Raw genomic sequence first — 19,762 nt, forward strand, 5'->3', positions numbered from 1 at the left:
GACATAATTAAACGTCTGGATTCCACTTAACTTTGACACTATAGCTATAGCAGATTGTCTAATAATATTAGACACCATAAATCCGAAGATAATACAAAAAATATTTTGGGTTAACTGAATTGGACGCTTTAAACATTGCGGACAAGCTATGGCGTTATAAGATAGTAACTGTTTTGATCATAAAGGAGGAAACACTACTTAAAAGCTTTTATAAGACAACAAATGCCTTTTCACCGTTTAAAGACTCATGTTTTCAATCAATAGGAGCAACAAAAACCCTGTAGCATACCTGTGAACCTCGGCCAATTGCGCCCCTTTTTGCAAATCTCATTATTAGAAAATAAATGTTACCAACACAACACGACACCTTATGTCCTCACAACAAGGCTGACCGACTATGCCGAATTCTGCAACAACATTAGCAACTTACGATACCGTTGTCTGCTATTGTGACCGAGATGATCCGTAGAAGAGCCAAAGTGGTCAAGACGGGATCGTTTAGTACAATAAAACAAAGTTTAAAAAAAAAAGTCACGTACAATATTTGGTATACCCCGTACACAGTTTGAAAAAATCAATTGTACAAATTACATGGGAACATGTGTTGACGGGTATGCTGCAATTGCACTTAAATTAGCAGAACGCTATTTGTCCTGAATAAGATTAATATAGTTCTGTTTGCAAACTGTTACCTCAATTGTTATTGTGTGCCCAATGCGTACTAGCAAACTTTAGAACAAAACGTCTCAAGCCTCACAATCCATTCTTTTCGTAATAATCCTTTGGAAATTTCTATGCGACCGTATACCTGGTCCGGTTGGAAAAATGACACAATTTCATGATACAGAATCACCAAGACGATAAAAATAACTTATAGATTACTAGATACGCTACAGTGTAAGCATCCATGAGTACTTCCGCAAACAATGCATTGCGTGTGACGTCACTTGTCCTCTTCTGATTGTAGGAAACTTGAGGGGTTTATACGGGAGAAGGCATACAAGTCTCATTTAGTTGGAAATGTAAACAACCTCACAAAAACATCTGATTTTACCCAAAAATGTTATAAGTCTATGACTCGACCAAGGCTCAAACCTGTGACCTCCTAGTCTCGAGTGCAGGCGCCTAATCACGAACCCACTGAGCTGGTCTACGTCTGCCGCTTTACGTGAGACACAGGGTGCACTAGACGATGGGGCGCCGCACAATTTGAAGAAAATCCTTAGACTGTTATGTGCGTCTTTTGGTCGAGTAAATATGGTAATTTAAGAAACAACATGGTTATAATCAAACAATCAAAATGGAACATAACAAGCACACAACCTGAGGGCCTATTTGATGAAGAGTAGCTGCTGGCAAGTCAGGTTTTAGGACCACCGTGTTAGATGGCTAAAAATGATTTTAAAAAATGTTTCCAACAAGATTGATTTAAATGATAAGAAAAAATACACTTTGGTTGAGAAAATATAATTTATTTGAAATTGCATGAACTTTAACAAGAGGGAGCTGGCAATTGTCCACCATCTTATTGCTCCAGCTACCCAGAAACCTCAAAAAGAAGGGGGCAGAAAAGTCAAATTGTGCGTTTCAGTCACTTTGACTCTTTGCACTTTGTATTCTTCCTTGTGCTTTTTAGCACTGGTTTTCAGTTGCACTACACCTACACTATATTTTCCAAGTAGAAACATTAAGGCTCTCTCACTTTGAATTCTAACACCAGCGCCAGTTCATAACGAATGCTTCATTGTAGACAAAACGTCTGACTTCATTAAAGGAAAACAGTGCTGGATAGTCTTGATATACACACAGATGTATTAAAATGGAAACACTCGCTGGCATGTTTTTTAAAGAAATATTTTTTGGGGGGTGGCTACGACCACCTTCAGTACCCAGCAGGGTATCCTCCTTTCCTGGGGTCCGATTCGGCACACAAATGTTCTCCTTGCCGCATGACCACCTGGACTGCAGAATATGGATTCTTCTGCAGTTTTGTTGCGTGATTCTTCCAAATCAAACCTTCTAGGATTTTCTAGTACAAATACACAAACACACAAGCAATTGCCATAATTGTGCCTTAGCGGTTGGGTTCAAATTGACTATCATCATTGTTCATGTTACTCTAATCTTTCCAAAATGTCACTTTTTTATTCCAATTTCTTAATTTTACACTGTTGAAAGAATCAGTGACGTGCAATCAGATTAGGTGTCATCATGGAAATGTAAAATTAAAAATAAATTCAGTTATAAAGTTCATACTTATTTGACTTCACACTTTTTTGATTTTCTTTTTCTAAATTGCTAAATTTTCACATCATATTTTGAATATTATAAATACAATTAGAATGAAATTTAGAAATGTATTACTGTGTCTACAGATGCAGAGTAAGGCACACAATTCTCTTGCCTCATGGCTGAGGGCGATGGTGAGCCCAAGAATTAGTATTTAGCGCACACCTCATCCCCAAACAATAGAATTAGTGAAAGTATTAGCAAGCTAACAGCAAGTCAAGCCATCCAGTCATTTTTCTTTCTTTTCGCATGGAATTTTTAAAAATCTATTTATTGACGCTTTTAATTACAAGAAGAAGCGCATTGACTTAATTTATAAGTTATGGTAAGAAAATAACATTATTTTCTATTCTACAGTTTATGTATTTCTTTCTTGTTCTCCCAATCAAATAAGGTGTGGGTTCATTTATTTGTAAATTCAGCTTAATGTCATGCTTACCAATTTGGATCACCTGTGCCCGCTCATTTGGCGCCAGCCGCTGCGGGCTAACTGATAGGTTCCCTGTCCCTTTTTAAGCCCAGTCATTTCCCTCCGAGTTGTCAGTCCGTCAGCGAACCTCTGTTGTTACAAGTCAAGCATTTTTTACCCTGACTCCCGCCATTCCCGTTTTTCCACCCATTTTTCCCCCTGTCCGTTCCAGATCTCCCCGTTTGTCTCCGGCTACGACCTGTTTTCAATCCCGACCATGTCTGCTCTCCCGTCCCAGCTCATGACCCCTTTTTGATCCCGACCACGTGTTTGCTCTCCTGTCCCGGCTATCGACCTGTTTTTCTGTCCCTGACACCACCATCTGCCGCTACGGAAGATCCACTTCCGTATTCGGATCACGATCCGATTGCGAGAGCGACTTGCTTCCCGCGTCCAGCGAGCACCGGATCGCGGGCGCTGCCCGAGGTCTTTCTATTCTATAAACTGGTGGTTAACGTTAAGCATTTGGGTCTTGATTCCGTTCTGGTCGTGACACTTAGCTTCATCACACGCGAACTTCAAAGCACGTCAGGAAAGAACTGTCTCATTCTTGAACATAGTATTGCCTCCCCTACCTTTTCAAAGTTTTGTTCCACCACCGTTATATTTGGATTGAGCTGATTATGCAGCCGTGGCTCGCTCACCGCCTTCTTCAAGTTGTACTTAAAGAACAAAGAGTTCAGGATGACCTGTTCACAAAAGGCGATGCACAATTGACAGAAACAAGGAAAAAGTGGCGTTTTGAGAGTAGTCCTACCAGGGCAGTTGCCGTGGTAATTTTTGTGCCCCCGGATGCCCCCACGACCATTTTGACTCTTTGGTTTTGATCAAAAACGATTGTCGGACACATGGAAGACAAGGGTCTCTTTCCTGGAACAGATGCAAACAAACCAGAGATGGATTATTCTGGAAATATTTTTCTCAGCTTGCGGAAGATGGAAGAAAAATCACAAGAACACAAAAGTAAAGGTCACTGAGCCCCATCAAGGGAAGCTTTATATAAGTATAAAGCTTATAAATGATAGCGTTATTTTTTCAGTTTTGGTGTAATCCAACTAATTATTTTTCCCGCCGTTACAATGAGTTGTTTATTTCACGTCTTTTCGGATCATGTCACCATTCAAAATTGTGACTACCATATAGTCAGATAGCGATTACGAATTTACCAATGTGCCAAAGAAACTGCTCAGAACATGTCAAATGTTTTGACATTGCACAACTTTTTTTTAAAAGTAACGGAGATAGTTACTTTCGCTGGTAACTAGTTACTTTTGCCATAGAGTAATTTAGTTACTAACTCAGTTACTTTTGGGAAAAAGTCGTAAGTGACGATAACAAATAATGTTTTACAGTAACATATCCAACACTGTTTACTAAGACACATAAACACTCTGCGTGATAATGATTGTAAGTGGGAGCAAATCTCACCGGGTTGGATAAAATTGTTGGGAGAAGGAAGTACTCCAAAGCCGTTGGTTATGCATGGAGAGCTGAAGTCATCCATTTGGTCGTTGAAAATGATTCCAGTTGAGCGAGACATGACTTTGGACCCAAAACTAGATGTACCAAAATAAAACACGTCAGCAACAGCTTTAAAACTTTAACTCTGAGTTGAAATCAAGCCGAAAAAGATTCTAGATATGAGCATATCCAGATCCAGGCCGTTAAAAACCCTGCCACAGTTTGAATTCAACTCCAGGTACCTCTGATTAACCAACATGTGAATGTGCTCTTCATTAGAAATACGCCCAAAGAAGTCTGTCTCCTCATCCAGGTTAACTAGTTTTTCATGGGGTCACTTGAGGGTCTGTCTCTCTTCACATCTACATTTTTATCTATCTATATCTGTATTCCAAGAACACACTCACATTCAACAAACATTCATTCCACTTCGCTATTACCAACCTGACATCGAACACTAGGCCCACAGCATAACGAGGAGTGAGTTGCTGTGCCATGCAACCCTTCTTCAGCAGAGAGGCCTGGCAGCGTACATTAATTTAACCTCTTCGCATCATATGCATCGATAACAATTGTTCTTTGCCATTCACATTTACAGTATGTCACAAAAGTGAGTACTGTACACCCCTTACATTTCTGCAGAGATTTCATCTGAAGTTCAATCTAACAACACTGAGGTTTTCCATCAAACCTGGTGTGACAGCTTGTTAAAGTATGAAGCGGCCCTTTCCTCGGCAAAATCAGCGTACCTTTTGAGGTGATTGCGTCACAAAAGAACAATGCCAAAGTCCTTTTCGACACTGTAGCATTCCTGGATTTCAGAAGGAATGGCAGGAATCCAGCACCACTCACCATAAAAGGAGACTGTGTAGAGAGAGTCCACTCTTTCAAATTTCTGGGTGTGCACATATCCGACGACCTCTCCTGGTCTGCAAACACCAGAGCGGTGGTAGGGAAGGCCCAGCAGCGACTGCACTTCCTGAGATTGCTCAGGAAAAATAACCTAAAACAGCAGCTGCAGGTGTCCTTCTACAAAGCCACAGTGGAGAGCATCCTAACATACTGCATCACGGTGTGGTATGCTGGGTGCACAGCAGCAGACAGGAAAAAGCTCCAGAGGATCATCAAAACAGCCCAGAGAATCGTCGGCTGCTCTCTGCCCAGTCTGGAGGACATTGCCTGCTCTCGCTACCTCAGCAGAGCAGAAAACATCATCATGGACTTTTCTCACCCCGGCCACCACCTCTTCGACCTGCTGCCTTCCGGCAAGCGCTACAGGTCACACAAAGCAAAAACAAACAGACTCAGAGACAGCTTCTTCCCCACAGCCATTACCACCCTAAACAGACACCGCACAAAAAAACTGAAAACTGTTGCAAAAAACTACCTCACACGAATGTAAAATGGTACTCACGTACATGCTGTCTGCACTATGTTGTTCACTGCTCAAAACAGACACAGCACAAAAAACCTGAAAACTTGTGCCAACACTACCTCATACGAATATAATGGTACTAATGTCTATGTTCTTGCACATGTCGACTGCACTACGTTTACTGCTCACCTTGCACAATGTCTGACCATTTCCTTTTTTCTGCACTATGTTGTCTATGTTTGCACCAATGCATATGCTGACTATTTTTTGCACTATGATGACTTTGCACCAAATGCAATATTGCACAACCCATACGATACCAACGGTATCACGACAACACTGTATGTAACATCCCACATGCCGACATTTCTTGTGTAAATACCATGTAAATTATAACTATAGCCTTATCCCCCTTGTTTTATAACCTTATCTTCTCTGTTCCTTTATCTTCTTGGCTCATACCTCACTGTGAATGTGTAAAACTGGAGTGTCATGCCCAATTTCGTTGTCACAATATGTTAACCCATTTTGTAACAATGACAATAAAGGTATATTCTATTCTATTCTATTACAAGGCAACAGATTATCCCAGATAGTTCCACCCATTCAGCCCATGACTTAATGGTCTTCTTTAATAAGAAGATTCAATGCATACAGCCAGAAATTGCTAAAGACAGTATCAATACAACACATACTAAAAGGCTGAAATCTATAGCTGCACGACATGGTAGCTGTCCAGGGAATTTGTCCCGATTTAGTGAACTGTCACTCGATCTTAAACAGGTGGTGAATACGGCCAAATCGACGACTTGCCTGTTCCACCCGCTTCCAGGTTCGCTTATTAAAGGTCTTTTTGGGGTCTTTGGACCTTCAGTTCTAAATATTATAAACATATCACTCTCCTCAGGTGTAGTTCCAGCGGCTTTTCAGTCCGCTGTTATTGAACCTACACTGAAACGACCCAACCTTGATCCAGAATGCTTATGTAATTACAGACCTTACCGTTTCTTTCTAAAGCACTTGAAAAAATAGTGGCACAGCAGCTGAATGATTTCATATCCGAGAACAATCTTTTTGAATCAATGCAATCGGGATTCAGGGCTAACCACTCTACTGAGACAGCTCTGATTAAGGTAACCAATGATCTCCTACTGGCAATGGACTCTGGCGCTTCATCACTTTTGCTGCTGCTGGACCTTACTGCTGCTTTTGACACAGTGGACCATAATATCTTACTAGAACGGTTGGAAAAATGGATTGATCTCTCAGGAACCGTCCTCTCACGGTTCAGATCCTACCTCTCAGATAGGTCGCACTGTGGTAAATATGGCAAAATGACATCTGTGGTGTTCCGCAGGGTTCAGTGCTTGGCCCCCTTCTTGTCAGCATTTACATTCTTCCATTAGGTGATGTTATTCGCAAGTATAATATCAGTTTCCACTGCTACGTAGATGACACTCAACTATATCTTCCGTTGGAGGAATCTGCCACACTAAATTGTGGAAATTTGGAGGCCTGCCTCACTGAGGTAAAAGAGTGGATGTCACTCAATTTCTTGCGTCTTAACTCTGAAAAGACTGAAATGTTAGTTATTGGTCCATCTAAATGCCGCGACTTATTTTCAAAAACTGCTGTGAACATTGACAAATGTCACATCACACAGAGTGACTCCGTTAAAAATTTAGGTGTCATATTTGACCCCGATCTGTCCTTTCAAACCTATGCGAAGAAAATTACTAAAACGGATTTCTTCCATCTTCGTAACATTGCTAAAATTCGTCCTATACTGTCTCAGTCGGATGCGGAGATTATAATTCACGCGTTTGTTACCTCCCGTCTCGATTACTGTAATGCACTACTCTCCGGTCTCCCGAAGTCCAGAATCAAGAGTCTTCAGCTGGTACAAAATTCCGCAGCGAGGCTTTTAACTAGGACAAAAAAGTCCGATCACATCACGCCGATTTTGGCTAACCTGCATTGGCTCCCTGTTAGCCTAAGATGTGATTTCAAGGTTCTCTTAGTATTATACAAAATCATTCATAGACTTGCTCCCTCATATCTTTCAGATCTGATTTCCCCCTATGTTCCGGTCCGAAGCCTTCGTTCTGAGAGCGCCGGTCATCTGGTGATCCCAAGAGCCAAGAAGTGTTCCGCCGGTTCGAGAGGGTTCTCCATCCGGGCACCGGTGCTGTGGAATGCTCTTCCTCCTGAGATCCCATCTGCAACCTCAATGGAAATGTTTAAATTTTAGCTGTAGACTCACTTCTACGCTATAGCATATGAATAACCTATACTTTTCGTGGACAATATCTCTGTATTATTTGTGATTGCAACATCCTTTGCTGTCTGGTAATCCTGGAAGGGGGATACCACATGTGCGGTCTCTTCTCAAGGTTTCTTCATTTTCCTCATGTTGAGTTTTTTGAGTTTTTCCTTGCCCTCATGTTGGTTCCAGATCAGGGGATGGTGTAATAATAGTCTGTAAAAAATAGTCTGTGTAATAACCTGTGAAGCCCTTTGAGACTCTTTGTGATTAAGGGCTATACAAATAAAATGACTTGACTTGACTTGAAGAAACATTGCTTATATAGCAGTGTAAGTGTATTTTTCCCCACAAAAAAACTCAAAATAAAGCCATTACTAGCTAAACCCCTGGAAACAAAAGTACACCCTAAAGTAAAAGTTCCTGAAGTTCAATATTTTGTGTAGCCAATATGATTTTGCAGAACCACCTTAACCTTCCATGCCATAAATTTCACCAGAGCCTCACAAATTGCCACTGGAATATTACGCTCCTCTATGACAGCATGACTGAGCTTGAGGATATTTGACGTTTTTTGCTTGTCCACCTTCTGCTTGAGGATGCCCGAAGATGTTCTATTGGGTTAAGATTTAGAGTCATGCTTGGCCAGTCGATCTTCTATACCAGGGGTGTCAAAGTCATCCTAGCTGGGGGCCACATGCAAGAAAATACAAACTCACAGGTGCCGGACTAGTAAGTTTAAGAGAAAGAAAAAAGAAAGGGAAAGAGAGAGAGATGAAAAGAAAGCGAAAGAAAAAGGCAGAGTATGAAGGGGAAGAGAGAGAATGAGATAAAGTCAGAGAAACATAAAAACGAGAAAGATTGAAATAGAGAGAGCACAACCGAGAGCGAGAGGGCACAATAGAAAGGGAGAAAAAAGGAGAGGAAAAAGAGTGAAATAAAGTGAAAGAAATTACATGCACTACATACTCTCTTAGTCAAATAGCCTTCATTCTTCCTTTCCATATGTCCAAATCATCTCAGAACATAAATATCATCAATCATCTCATCAAGATTTCTTACCACTCCAGTTCTTCTCCTTACTTCCTCATTCCTTAACCCATCCAGTAGCGTCACGCCACACATACAACGCAAACATTTAATTTCAAAAACATTTAACCTATTATGCTTATATACTCTAAAACTTCACGCCTCTGAGCCATACATCACTGTTTGTACCACCATACTTTCATACGATTCTCGCTTTGCATCCCGTTGTAGATCTCTACATTTGACCAAACTGTTCAGGACACCCATTGCCTTGCACCCTTTACCCATCTTTTCTTCACTTTCTCCTTAAAAACCAACTCCTGCTGCCACACTTCTTAATAAATGCTTATATTTTATACAAGGCAAGTATGTTAAATGTAAACAAAAAACTGCCAAAGAGCCACTGTTCCCTGGTGTAGTGGAGGTGCAATTACACTTGATTCTTTGGAAAGTAAAAAAAAAAATAATAAAGTTCCCTGAGGTCAAACACTCTTGCCCCAAAATGATGGAGCCTCGCGACTCCCACCCCCCAATTGAGGGATCCCGCCCTACTATTTGAGAATCACTGGTTTAATAACAAACCGTGACTAAATGAAAACTCTGGCAGTGTTTTTTACTTGCCTGGATTACTGACTATTATTGATATCTTACTAAAGATTAATGGTACTGGTGGCTGCCACAGCACTCCCATCTTCGGCTATCACCGAAAGATGTGCTGTCCCGTGGCTGTCTGGAACAAAATAATCCGGCTCGTAGTAAATATCTGCGTGAGTGGTGTCGTCTGTAATTTTCTTCCTTATGCCTTCAGCAAAGAACGCTGACGTCATGTTTTGGATAAGCTGAAAAGAGAAATGATTTGCAGTTAATGTCCGCCAGCTCATGTAATGGATTTCTAAAATAATATTTTTACCAAGTTAAAGTCCACCATTAAATTTGTTGAACTTCAAAAATAAAATATTTTGGGCAGCTCAATGAAGACCCATACATGAGGCAAGCATGATTCATGTTTCACCGCATGCTAACTAGACCAACATGTCCGAAGTCCGGCCAGGGGCCAGATACGGCTTGTGCTAAAAAAATCACTGGCAGCTGCCTCTGTCACAAAATTAATAACATGTGGCTCGATAGTAAAATAAATTTGTACCAGCAGGCCGGCGCCTTGCATGGCTGCATGGCCGCTATTGGTGTGTGAGTGTGTGTGTGAATGGGTAAGTGTGAAGCACATTGTAAAGCGCTTTGGGAGGTCTTCATTGACTTGAAAAGCGCTATATAAATGCAGAACATTTAACAATTTACCATATGATGGCAGTAGCCCTTTGGGCACCTTGCCCTTGGCTTTCTGTGAGAATTTTAGCCCACCCCATTTCTGACATGGCGACTGTAAATTAAAAAAAGGAAAGTTGACTGTGAGGGCCGCGCTTCCAGGACAAATGGAAAATTGGAGTATTTTTTCACTGAAATTCGAAACAACTTCCTCTGCCTAGTTGGCAAATAGACTGTAGCTGTTTTCAAATAATATAATATCAAGAGGCCCTGCCAGACGAAACACTGTGAGAAGGTGAAGCGCTTTTTGAGGAGACTGTGCGAGTCAAATGAAAATGCTACAAAGGCGATCTACGAGGTTGCGACACTGACTAATTGGCACTGCAAACCTTTCCTAGAGGGTGTATTTATCAAAGACAGTTCAAAGCATGTCAATTCGAATAGTCCTCACACATTATAAGCTTACCAAATCTGGCCTGCTTTCTAAAAAGTTTGGACACCCCAGCTGTCGACTATAAGTTTTGATAACAAATAGTGTCTCCCATGTGGTTAGGTAATCTAAAGGCAGTTCCATTGAAGTTTCTATTACAATTAAACAGACAAAATAGAACATCTTGGGCTTATGAGTACATAACTAGGCTGTGACGGTTTCAAAAGTGCCCATTTTGTTTGTTTGTACATGATTCAATTGTTTGTTTGTACATGATTCAAATTGAATCTTTTCTTCCGGCGCCGTCACGAATGGCAGCCACTCCAGCAGCTCCCGTGTTATTTTCGATTGTTCTCGATTGTTCTCAGCTCAGGGATGCTGCTGGAAATGTGAATTTCCCTTCGGGGATGAACAAAGTATCTATCTATCTATCTATCTATCTATCTATCTATCTTTCAAAAAGGGCTGATAATTATTGATGTGGTAAAGTGGAGTAACAAGATAGGCTTTGATAAAAACAAAGCATAAGGGGAAAATTCCCAAAATCCCCGCTTCACTCCAGTCCTTTGCCCAGACTGAATGCTACAGGTGGTTTTATATTAGTCAAGGCCTCCTTTCAAACATTAAATTAGAACGCCGCTTAGAACAATGAAGAGACTGTTTTACAACAAAATGAATAGATACATTAAGACAAAGTAAATGCGGTCAGTAAATAACTACATTTGAATACATGGATAAACATAAGTGCTATAATTACCACTAACTGATGAACCCGATTAGAATATTGGTGTGAGGTTTAAAGAATAAAAATAATATGCATGGTCAATTCACACAGTGATGACTATATAAGCAGTAACACATTTCAATAAGACAACTGCAGTTGGCAATTTCAGAAAATGTGCTCGCTTTTTGTATGGTTAAGCTACAACAAAATAAACCTCAATACTTTTGCCGTTTCTGAGAAAGCTACTTGTGTTTGTCTTAGGTGACTTAAAAGTTTAAATGTATACAGGGCAGACTTAGCCAAGAGGAAAAAGTCAAAGAAGCTTTTTGAAGAAATGCTCAATTGCACAAATAACATTTATGCTTATCTTGGGCTTCGAATCATTTGCATTTAAAAGGCTGTAAATTTAGCAGAGGTATGCCATTGTCGGCTAATTATAAACCATTTAATTTATGTGAAATATAATGCGACATCATATGCAAAATAGATTAGCATACTATGCGCTCCAATAATAGCTGACTAGCATACTTTTGATCGTTTGTGCCCCATTTCACTCACACAAAAAGTTGTCTTTATATAATTACTTTATAGCTTTTTAGCTTTTGTTAGATTTCAAAGTTGGATGCACATATAAACCAACAACAAAAATGTGGCTCAAAACCAAATTAAAATGCAATCTAGAAGGCAATTCGTAATCGTATCTAGTGATGAAAAAGTTGATGTCTGTCTCCATGCAACATTGGAATAGATATTTTGTGTGTTTAAAAATTACTTTCTCCGGAAATAAATACTTCAATTTTGGTCATCTTTGCTAACATTTATAGCGCAATCCTGATGATTTTAAGCGGCAACTTCGTTTGTGTAATAATGCTGCAGTTTGTCACTGCATACATAGTCATAACTGAATGAATTTTCCAATTATATATTTTTCATTCTTTTAAACTATCACATCAATATTGTAATCAAGTTAACCATTGATTGTTAATAAATTCACCTTATGATTACCCATATTCTAATGTAGTTATTTACTTATTTACTTCAAGTTTTATTCACTTGTCGCCACAATATATCCATTTACCGACTCGTTATACAATTTCTACATTGTTCTAAGTGGTGTTCTGATTTGGCCTTGAGTCTTATCAAACCACCTGCAGGATTCATTTTGGAGGAAGGATTGGTGTGATACTGCTACCTTGGGAATTTTCCACTATGTAATGATTGTAAGCCATTTTTAAAACGCACTTTTGAAATTATCAATATAGCATTGCTCTGCACTCACAAGCCTATCCTGTTTATTTTTTTGTTAAAAAAAAAAAAAACTCAACAGAACTGCTCAATTCAAGCTCATGTTTTACCCATCATATCGCACAACCTGGAGGTTAAATAAACACGCAGAGAAAGAAAAGCCCGTCCTTCATTTTGAAAGCCGTTAGCCGATGATGCCATTGTCTCTTAAAGACGATTTGCTTCACGGCCAGAATTTTCTGGCCGTGATCTTTGATTTTTGCAATCCGGAGATGGAATAAGAGCTTGCTCTGTCCACTCCACACATCGGCCCGGTATTGCAGTACCTCCGGGAACGGTGCATTCGCAATGATCGCAGCAAGGCTTTAGGGCTAGGACCTTAGCTTGGCCTTTTGGCTGAGAGTAAGTGTCCCGGCTCCTAGGCTTAGTAGCGTATTATGAACTGACCGATAATGGATAATGAATAACGAAGATAGAACAATAACCCTTAAAACCCCCCCATCCATTTTTGAAATGTCAGTTTGTGAGAATCAAAACCGAATACTTGCATCTGTGATATTGAGAAAAAGCGGGTCGCCGAGCCTGCTCCTCTTGGCGTAAGCAAAACGGAAAGCTTCTATGATGCGATGATACGTCAACGTCTTCATCTCAAGGGTGGAAACACTAGTGTCTGTTAAGTTGTACCCTGAAAAGAGGCGGAGAGGATAGAAGGAATGAATAAAGATACCCTTTTTGGGCCGAAAGATTTAGTGAGTTTGATACAAAGACAATTGATAAATGTATATGGCTCAAATTGGTCTGCTTGTGTCAAATAACACTACCTTAATAAACATTTTATACTCACTCTTTAAATCAAAGGTTTTCATTGTGCAGGGATGTCAAACTCATTTGAGCTCAGAAGCCACATGAAAGAAAGAACATACTCACGGGGACTGGACTAGTAAATTTATAACATAAAAATGGTGCCTTAGCTGGAGGGCTGGGGGTCTTTTCAGTGACTCACAATTAAATTATTTTTCAGTAATGTTAGATTTGATTATAGAACAACTGTTGAAGGGTTTTTTCATCCTAATCTTTTTCCTCTACTAAGATTTATTTATTGCAGTTTGTATCAGCTGTGTATTTGTTTAAAGAGCAAAATTAAATTCATTTTCACTACAGTTAATTTTATCTGGGGAAACTCATGCAGACTGAAAGTGGGGAAAATGGCATACAAACACTAAGTTAAATGACTGACTTGATTATTTAAAAGTTGTGTTGTTGTTTTTATTTTCATATTAAATGAATATGGGAACTTAGCGGTTGTACTTCATATCTATTATAAGGAGCTAAAGGAGCTAAACCTTATTTGAACATGTGTAAAGACACCCAGGTGCTATTTCTTTTATTTTCCCAAGACTTTTGGTTTAAGTAGAATAACATCGGGGTAGGTTCCGTCAATGTTCTCTGGTTGATTAATGGTAGTTAGCAGATATAGCTACAGTGGGGTCTTTGCGAGTAGCACTTGGCTTTGGCGGCATCCAGTGGGCATATCTCAAACTGCAAGTCATTGATTGAGGCAATGCAGCTCATTTTTCTTTTGTGCCTTTTCAGCATGGTCTTGCGGGGCACATAAAATGTGACGTGCCACATTTGTCCCACCAGCCATGAGTTTGACACATGTCATAAAGGAATCCGATTATTATTCAAACCACCAACTTGAGCTCCTTTTTGGTGCCCAAAACATACAAAACACAGTAAAACTGGGCAATGATAAGGAAATTGACTTCCTTCCTTTGTGCTCACCGTTAACTATGTTAAGAATGAGAGCCAACACTGGACCACTGGAGGGGGCATCTGGCACATACATGGTGTATTCCCCAAACTTCATTTTAAGGGGGTGTTCATTCAGTAATGGCTGGTACTCCAATAAATCGTCCAAGGTGATAATACCGCCTAGAACAGAATTTCCATGGTTATGAAAATCTTCCTTTATTGTTTTTTTCTCTTCCTTAACAGAAAATGAAATAAGACCTGCTGCCTGGATGTCATCCACGAGTCTCTGTGCTATTGAGCCATTGTAGAAAACACCCGGACCCTCGTCTGCTATTCTCTGGTATGTTTCTGCCAGCCTCGAGAATCGCACAACGTCATTTTCTTTGAGGATGTTTTTTTGGGAATCACAAAACACTTCACTGTAAAACGAGATAAGAAAATGTTGAGAAAAGTCTGAAAAACAGCATTTTTAGTTGATTTTTCTCACCAAAGGTTGGCGTTTCCTTGAATTAAATCCTTGTTTTTTAGGATTGCTTGAGCCAAGGCTTTCCCAATTGGAAAGCCTTCTCTGGCCAAGATGATGCTTGGCTCAAACAGAGCTTTCCAAGGCAGCCTGCCATGTCTCTTGTGTGCCATCTCGTAGCCCCGAATTTCCCCGGGTATGGCTATGGACAGTCCACCTGTCGTATATAAACATTATTCATGTTTGAACATATTGCACCATTTCATTAAATATTAACTATACCATACATATTGAAACTGTATTTAAAGGGCTTTGTATGATATACGACAGTCTGCTGAGTGTTGGAGCAAGAATGATGACATTTGCTCAACATTTGAAAGGTAAATAAAACACTCAAAACACTCATTTTCCACAGTCAGGTGCCAGGAGGAATTCTTCCATTCTTCAACAGGATGCTAAAATATTGCCATTGTAAAGCAGCCAATACTGGAAATAAAAAAGAGAATGATAAATCTGCTCTTTTTGAGGATTGTATTCTTATTCTATTAGCTAAAAACAAAGTTATGAATACCTAGTAAATTAGGAAAACTATTTCAACAAGCAAAATTATTTTCTGTTGCAGATGTAAAATGTTAAATCGATGAAATTGTGTTTTTTTTTTTTTAATATGTTTTTAACAGTAAAAAGATGAACCAGGGACGGAAGTTGAAAGTTAGCCTTTGCTCAGCTTTATATGCTTTACATCAACTGCAACCCTGTATTTTTAATTGTTCTTAGAAATAAACTAACAAAATTAAGTAAAATAAATTAGCAAATCATTTTGCAAGGTGTTTCATTATTTGATTTTAAAAATCTAAGATTTAAAAAAAACTTCAAACAATCGGCATTAGTTGTTATAATAGTTTTTCTAAACCTAAAGAATAAACAATGACATAATTTTGTTCATTTCCGTTGAATTTTTTCGTATTTTATCTGAATAAATAGAGTTAGCGATAGAGATAGAGATAGAGACAGACAGACAGAGAGACAGAGACAGAGACAGAGACAGGGATGGATGGATGGATGGATGGATAGATAGATAGATAGATAGATAGATGTAGGTGGATTATGTACCAGTGCTATTGGTATATGTTCCTGGTATTGATGACTACTTGGGAGTTGATTATCGGCATGCAACAGAACAAAAATACACTACAATAAAAAAAATCTCGAGCAAAAATGACTGAAAATGGGGCAATACTATTGTTTGTAAACTGAGCTGTGCCACCAATGTGAGAATGCAACTCCCAAAAAGCTTGACTGTCGCCTGTTGCCATACCTGTGCGAGAAAGTTGTGTGTTGTTGCCAAACATATCTGCAGTTGCATTCTTGGGTGCCGTCTCCCTTGCGTCAATGGTTTCTACCCTCCCTGATAAGGCAAAATCAAAGAAAGGATCCAAATTGTTGAATAGACTTTTTGATATGATAAACAAAGAGGCACACTCACCTGAAGAAGCATTGTAGATGACAAAGTAAACCCCCCCTCCAATGCCCATGCTGTGTGCATTAAAAAGGCCCACACAGAGCAAGGCGGCAATCGAAGCATCCACCGCTGAACCGTTTTTCTTCAAAATGTCCCTACGGACATAAAAACGCTTCGCAATCGAGTATGCACTTTCATATTGAATAAAAAGCAACACTTTTTTACCTTCCGACTTCGGAACATTTTCCAGCATCAGCAGCAACAGCAGCCTTTGAGAACAAGTGTCCTGTAGAAGGCGTCGTCATATTCTTGCCCAGGCCATACAACAGCAACAGGCCGACGACAACCACAAGGATGACCGCCACACCAGCAATCAGAGGCTTTGGAACCATTTTTCTGCCATGTAACTTTAACACAGCGCATTGTCAGATGGTATTTGCTGATGAAAAACTACCTGATCATGATTAACATGTTGTGAAAATTGGAAACGGCAATGGTTTAGAAATGTTCGCCCAAAAAAAAAACTAAATGCATAACCATAAACCGGTATGTGGACAACAAAGTTTGCATTCAAGGTTGCTCACCAAATTTTGAAAAAGGGATGCACCAAGACCAATGTTCCCTCTAAGCTGCGTGTGTGTGCAATTGTGCACTGCCCAGAGCTTTTCCGCGCACAAGAAAATCTAGCCAGCTCACAAAAATGAGGGCTCGAAATTGCTAATTAAAAAGCGTATTAAGTCAAAGTTACAGTGAATGAAGGTAAAAATACACGGGTTCCCCTGACGCTGTGTTCTAAATACGGTATTTAGAAGTCAATGTTGAAGTAGAACAAAGTTGAGTAAAGTCTGTAGAGTTTTTCGAGAACCGGCTTCTTCGGCTCGGCTCACTAAAAAGAACCGGCTCTTTTGAGTCCCACAGCTCTTCAGGTCGTTTTTGCTTCTTTAATCCCAACATGACCAAATATTATGGAAAATTATGGAAAAAATGACTTCAAGTAAGGGAAGGGAAATGGAGCAAAAAAGAAAAAAAATACCAAAATGAAAAAGTAGTGAAGAGCTGGGAAAAAAGAAACAAAAGGAGAGAAAAAGAGAAAAAAAGAGCAGGAAAAAATCAGTAAGAAGCCAGAAAAAAATAAAGAAAGTAATAAAGGGAAAAGGAATTGGAGAACGAAAAAACACAAAAAAAAGTAACAGCTAGGAAAAAATAAACACATTGAGATTTGTTTAAAGGAATTTTTTAAGAAGTAGAAAAAAAACGGGAAAAAGAAGAAAAAGTTTGTGTTGCATTCAAATAATTTTCAATTATATCAAGTCAATCTTGTTGCCAACATTGTACTCCCACTTAAAAATGTGATTAAATACAGTCGTGTATCGTGCAACCGACTAAATAAGCCCCCAAAAATGTTAGTATTATGCGACAAAAGATACCAAGAAAAAAAATGGAAATCTTGTGAAAGAATTGTTGTAAAAACAAATGACGTTTGTAGGCAACACAACCTTTGCAATAATACATGAGTCAATTCATTCAAAAGTAAAAAATAATTTTGCATTGCCGAAAACTCAGCAAAATGTAACGTGATGTCAAGTTTTGGACATGTTTGATAATGATTTAGTTGCCGCACTTGGAGTTGCTGTTGCTCACTGTTGTTTCAAGCGTTGCTCACCGACTTTGTGTAAACGCTCAGACCTGTGGAAAATTAGAGGGAACATTGACCAAGACCATAATCAGGTGAGTATGGAATTCGTATCGAACTATTTTGTGTATATTTTAGTATTGCTATCAGGCTGGTAAAACAACCTTACTTTTTACCTTAATACCTGGAAAAAAATCTTATTATATCAGCCATGAAAATACATAGTGTGCGTATACTCTATGTTTCCTTCGTAAGCACAGCTGTTGATATCGTGCTTGTGTCCAATCTCAGCAGATAAGTGTAATGTTGTGCTCCACAGTTGTATTAAAAGCATCGTTGAAAACACTAAACTGATATTGATGTTGTTTGGTAGTCAAAGCGAAGACAAACACGTTCCTTGCATTATTACCTGAGCCACAACGCCACAGTCTGTCTTTCTTATTCTGCTCTCCACTCTGGCCAATTGATATGTTAGATTGCATACTATTTGTGATTCAAGCTTCTGAAAGGCTCGCTCCCTGGCGTGCTCGCTCATATATTCCCAGCATGCTCCTCAGGCTGCTGCTGGGCCGGACTAATAATGCGGCTGCTGCTGCTCCCGCTGCTTTGATTGCATCTGCCAGTTAATCTAATCACTAATGTCCTGTTCCAAATCTCCCAGGTCCAAAGTCTCCCACAGAGATGATAATGATTACTCACAGCATTAGATATGCGACCAACTTCTGTGGATCAGATGACAAAAAGAATTACTAATAATCTTTTGGAGCAGCACGGTGCCCTATTGGTTTGCCTTGCAATTAGGAGGTTTCGAGTGTCAAATCTTAACTTGGGCTTGCTCTGTGGTAGAGTTTTTAGATTCTCTCCTTGCTTGCAGCCCGACATAAAATCTTGAGTAGGAGTTTGAACTATTATATATGTATTCTCTGTCGCTAAATTTCATATATTTCAGTGTTTGAAAATATGAATGCAACACTCCTCAGGGTCTTTGGACAGTTTTATTAAGCAATAACCAGTCACGTGTATTGAAGTTTGTGTCTGGCAAGGCACAATCAGATTTATAAATACATTATTCTGCATTTTATTCATCATTTGATTATCAGAACAACAAAGCAATATGCAAACTGCACCAGAGAATAAAAGCCTTACATATATATATATATATATATATATATATATATATATATATATAATAATAATAATAATAATTTCCTTGTATTGTCATTCTGTGTAACAATGTACACAGAACGAAATGTCGATTGCACCTGACCCGTTGTAGCGAGCCGATGCAGCCGCAGCCAACAGAGGACGCCGCCGACCACTTTTTGAGTCTTAGGAATGACTCGGCCGGGGCGCGAACCACCGACCTCCCAGTCTCAAAGCGGGCGCCTTACCATCTAGGCTACTGAGATATATATAAAATAGTGTTATATATATTATAATAGTAATTAACAGTGCAATCTTGCAATCTTAAACAGGTTCTTAAAATCATTAATTAATCGTTATTTCGCCGTAGTACTTAATGACCAGATAATTAGTATATAAAGGTGAATAGAACGGTAAAATGCTGCCACCTACAGATACGGATGAATCTTAGTTAACTGGCTGATCACTGGAAGAAAGGAAATATACTAAACAATAATTTTTAAATAGTTTTTTTAGAAGTAGTCTTGGAAATGAGTATTTTCAAGAAACTTAACTTGTTCAACTGTTGTTTATGAAATAATGGTGATAATTAGGAACATGTTTTTTCTCATGAAAAATTACGGTCCAAGCTTTCTTTTTATTTATCCCATGTCATTATCGATACATAACTACATTTTCTGTAGGCCTGTAATGTGTCAAAATGGCAAAAATTGTCTGGCACCTGCTATTCCCATTTGAGATTAATGAATTATTTAGAC

General features: G+C 39.2%; 1 protein-coding gene and 1 pseudogene across 1 annotated transcript; one reads left to right on the forward strand and one right to left on the reverse strand.

Moving 5' to 3' along the window:
- Positions 1-772: 772 nt before the first annotated feature.
- On the reverse strand, positions 773-18,411 carry ggt1a (gamma-glutamyltransferase 1a). The gene is made up of 13 exons (XM_088335513.1): positions 18,271-18,411; positions 16,454-16,635; positions 16,253-16,383; positions 16,085-16,174; positions 14,791-14,983; positions 14,562-14,722; positions 14,334-14,483; positions 13,097-13,233; positions 9,538-9,725; positions 4,187-4,314; positions 3,516-3,628; positions 3,334-3,447; positions 773-2,029 (listed from the first exon to the last, which is right to left on the reverse strand). The coding sequence occupies exons 1-13, from the start codon at positions 18,394-18,396 to the stop codon at positions 1,883-1,885; spliced, it is 1,860 nt and encodes a 619-aa protein (XP_088191639.1). The 5' UTR covers positions 18,397-18,411; the 3' UTR covers positions 773-1,882.
- On the forward strand, positions 12,766-12,896 carry LOC148365097 (U2 spliceosomal RNA; annotated as a pseudogene).
- Positions 18,412-19,762: the final 1,351 nt, after the last annotated feature.

The sequence above is a fragment of the Urocampus carinirostris genome, chromosome 5 (genome assembly GCF_059441175.1).
Source record: "Urocampus carinirostris isolate Australia breed hairy pipefish chromosome 5, RoL_Ucar_1.0, whole genome shotgun sequence".
NCBI classification, from domain to species: domain Eukaryota; kingdom Metazoa; phylum Chordata; class Actinopteri; order Syngnathiformes; family Syngnathidae; genus Urocampus; species Urocampus carinirostris.

Excerpts from the sequence above, each read along its gene's own strand:
- ggt1a (XM_088335513.1), bottom strand. The coding sequence starts at position 18,396 with ATGAGCGAGCACGCCAGGGAGCGAGCCTTTCAGAAGCTTGAATCACAA. Across the intron at positions 16,636-18,270 it reads ACTGTGGCGTTGTGGCTCAG|TTACATGGCAGAAAAATGGT; the intron begins GTAATAATGCAA and ends GCTGTGTTAAAG. Across the intron at positions 14,484-14,561 it reads GGATGACATCCAGGCAGCAG|GCGGTATTATCACCTTGGAC; the intron begins GTCTTATTTCAT and ends ATTCTGTTCTAG.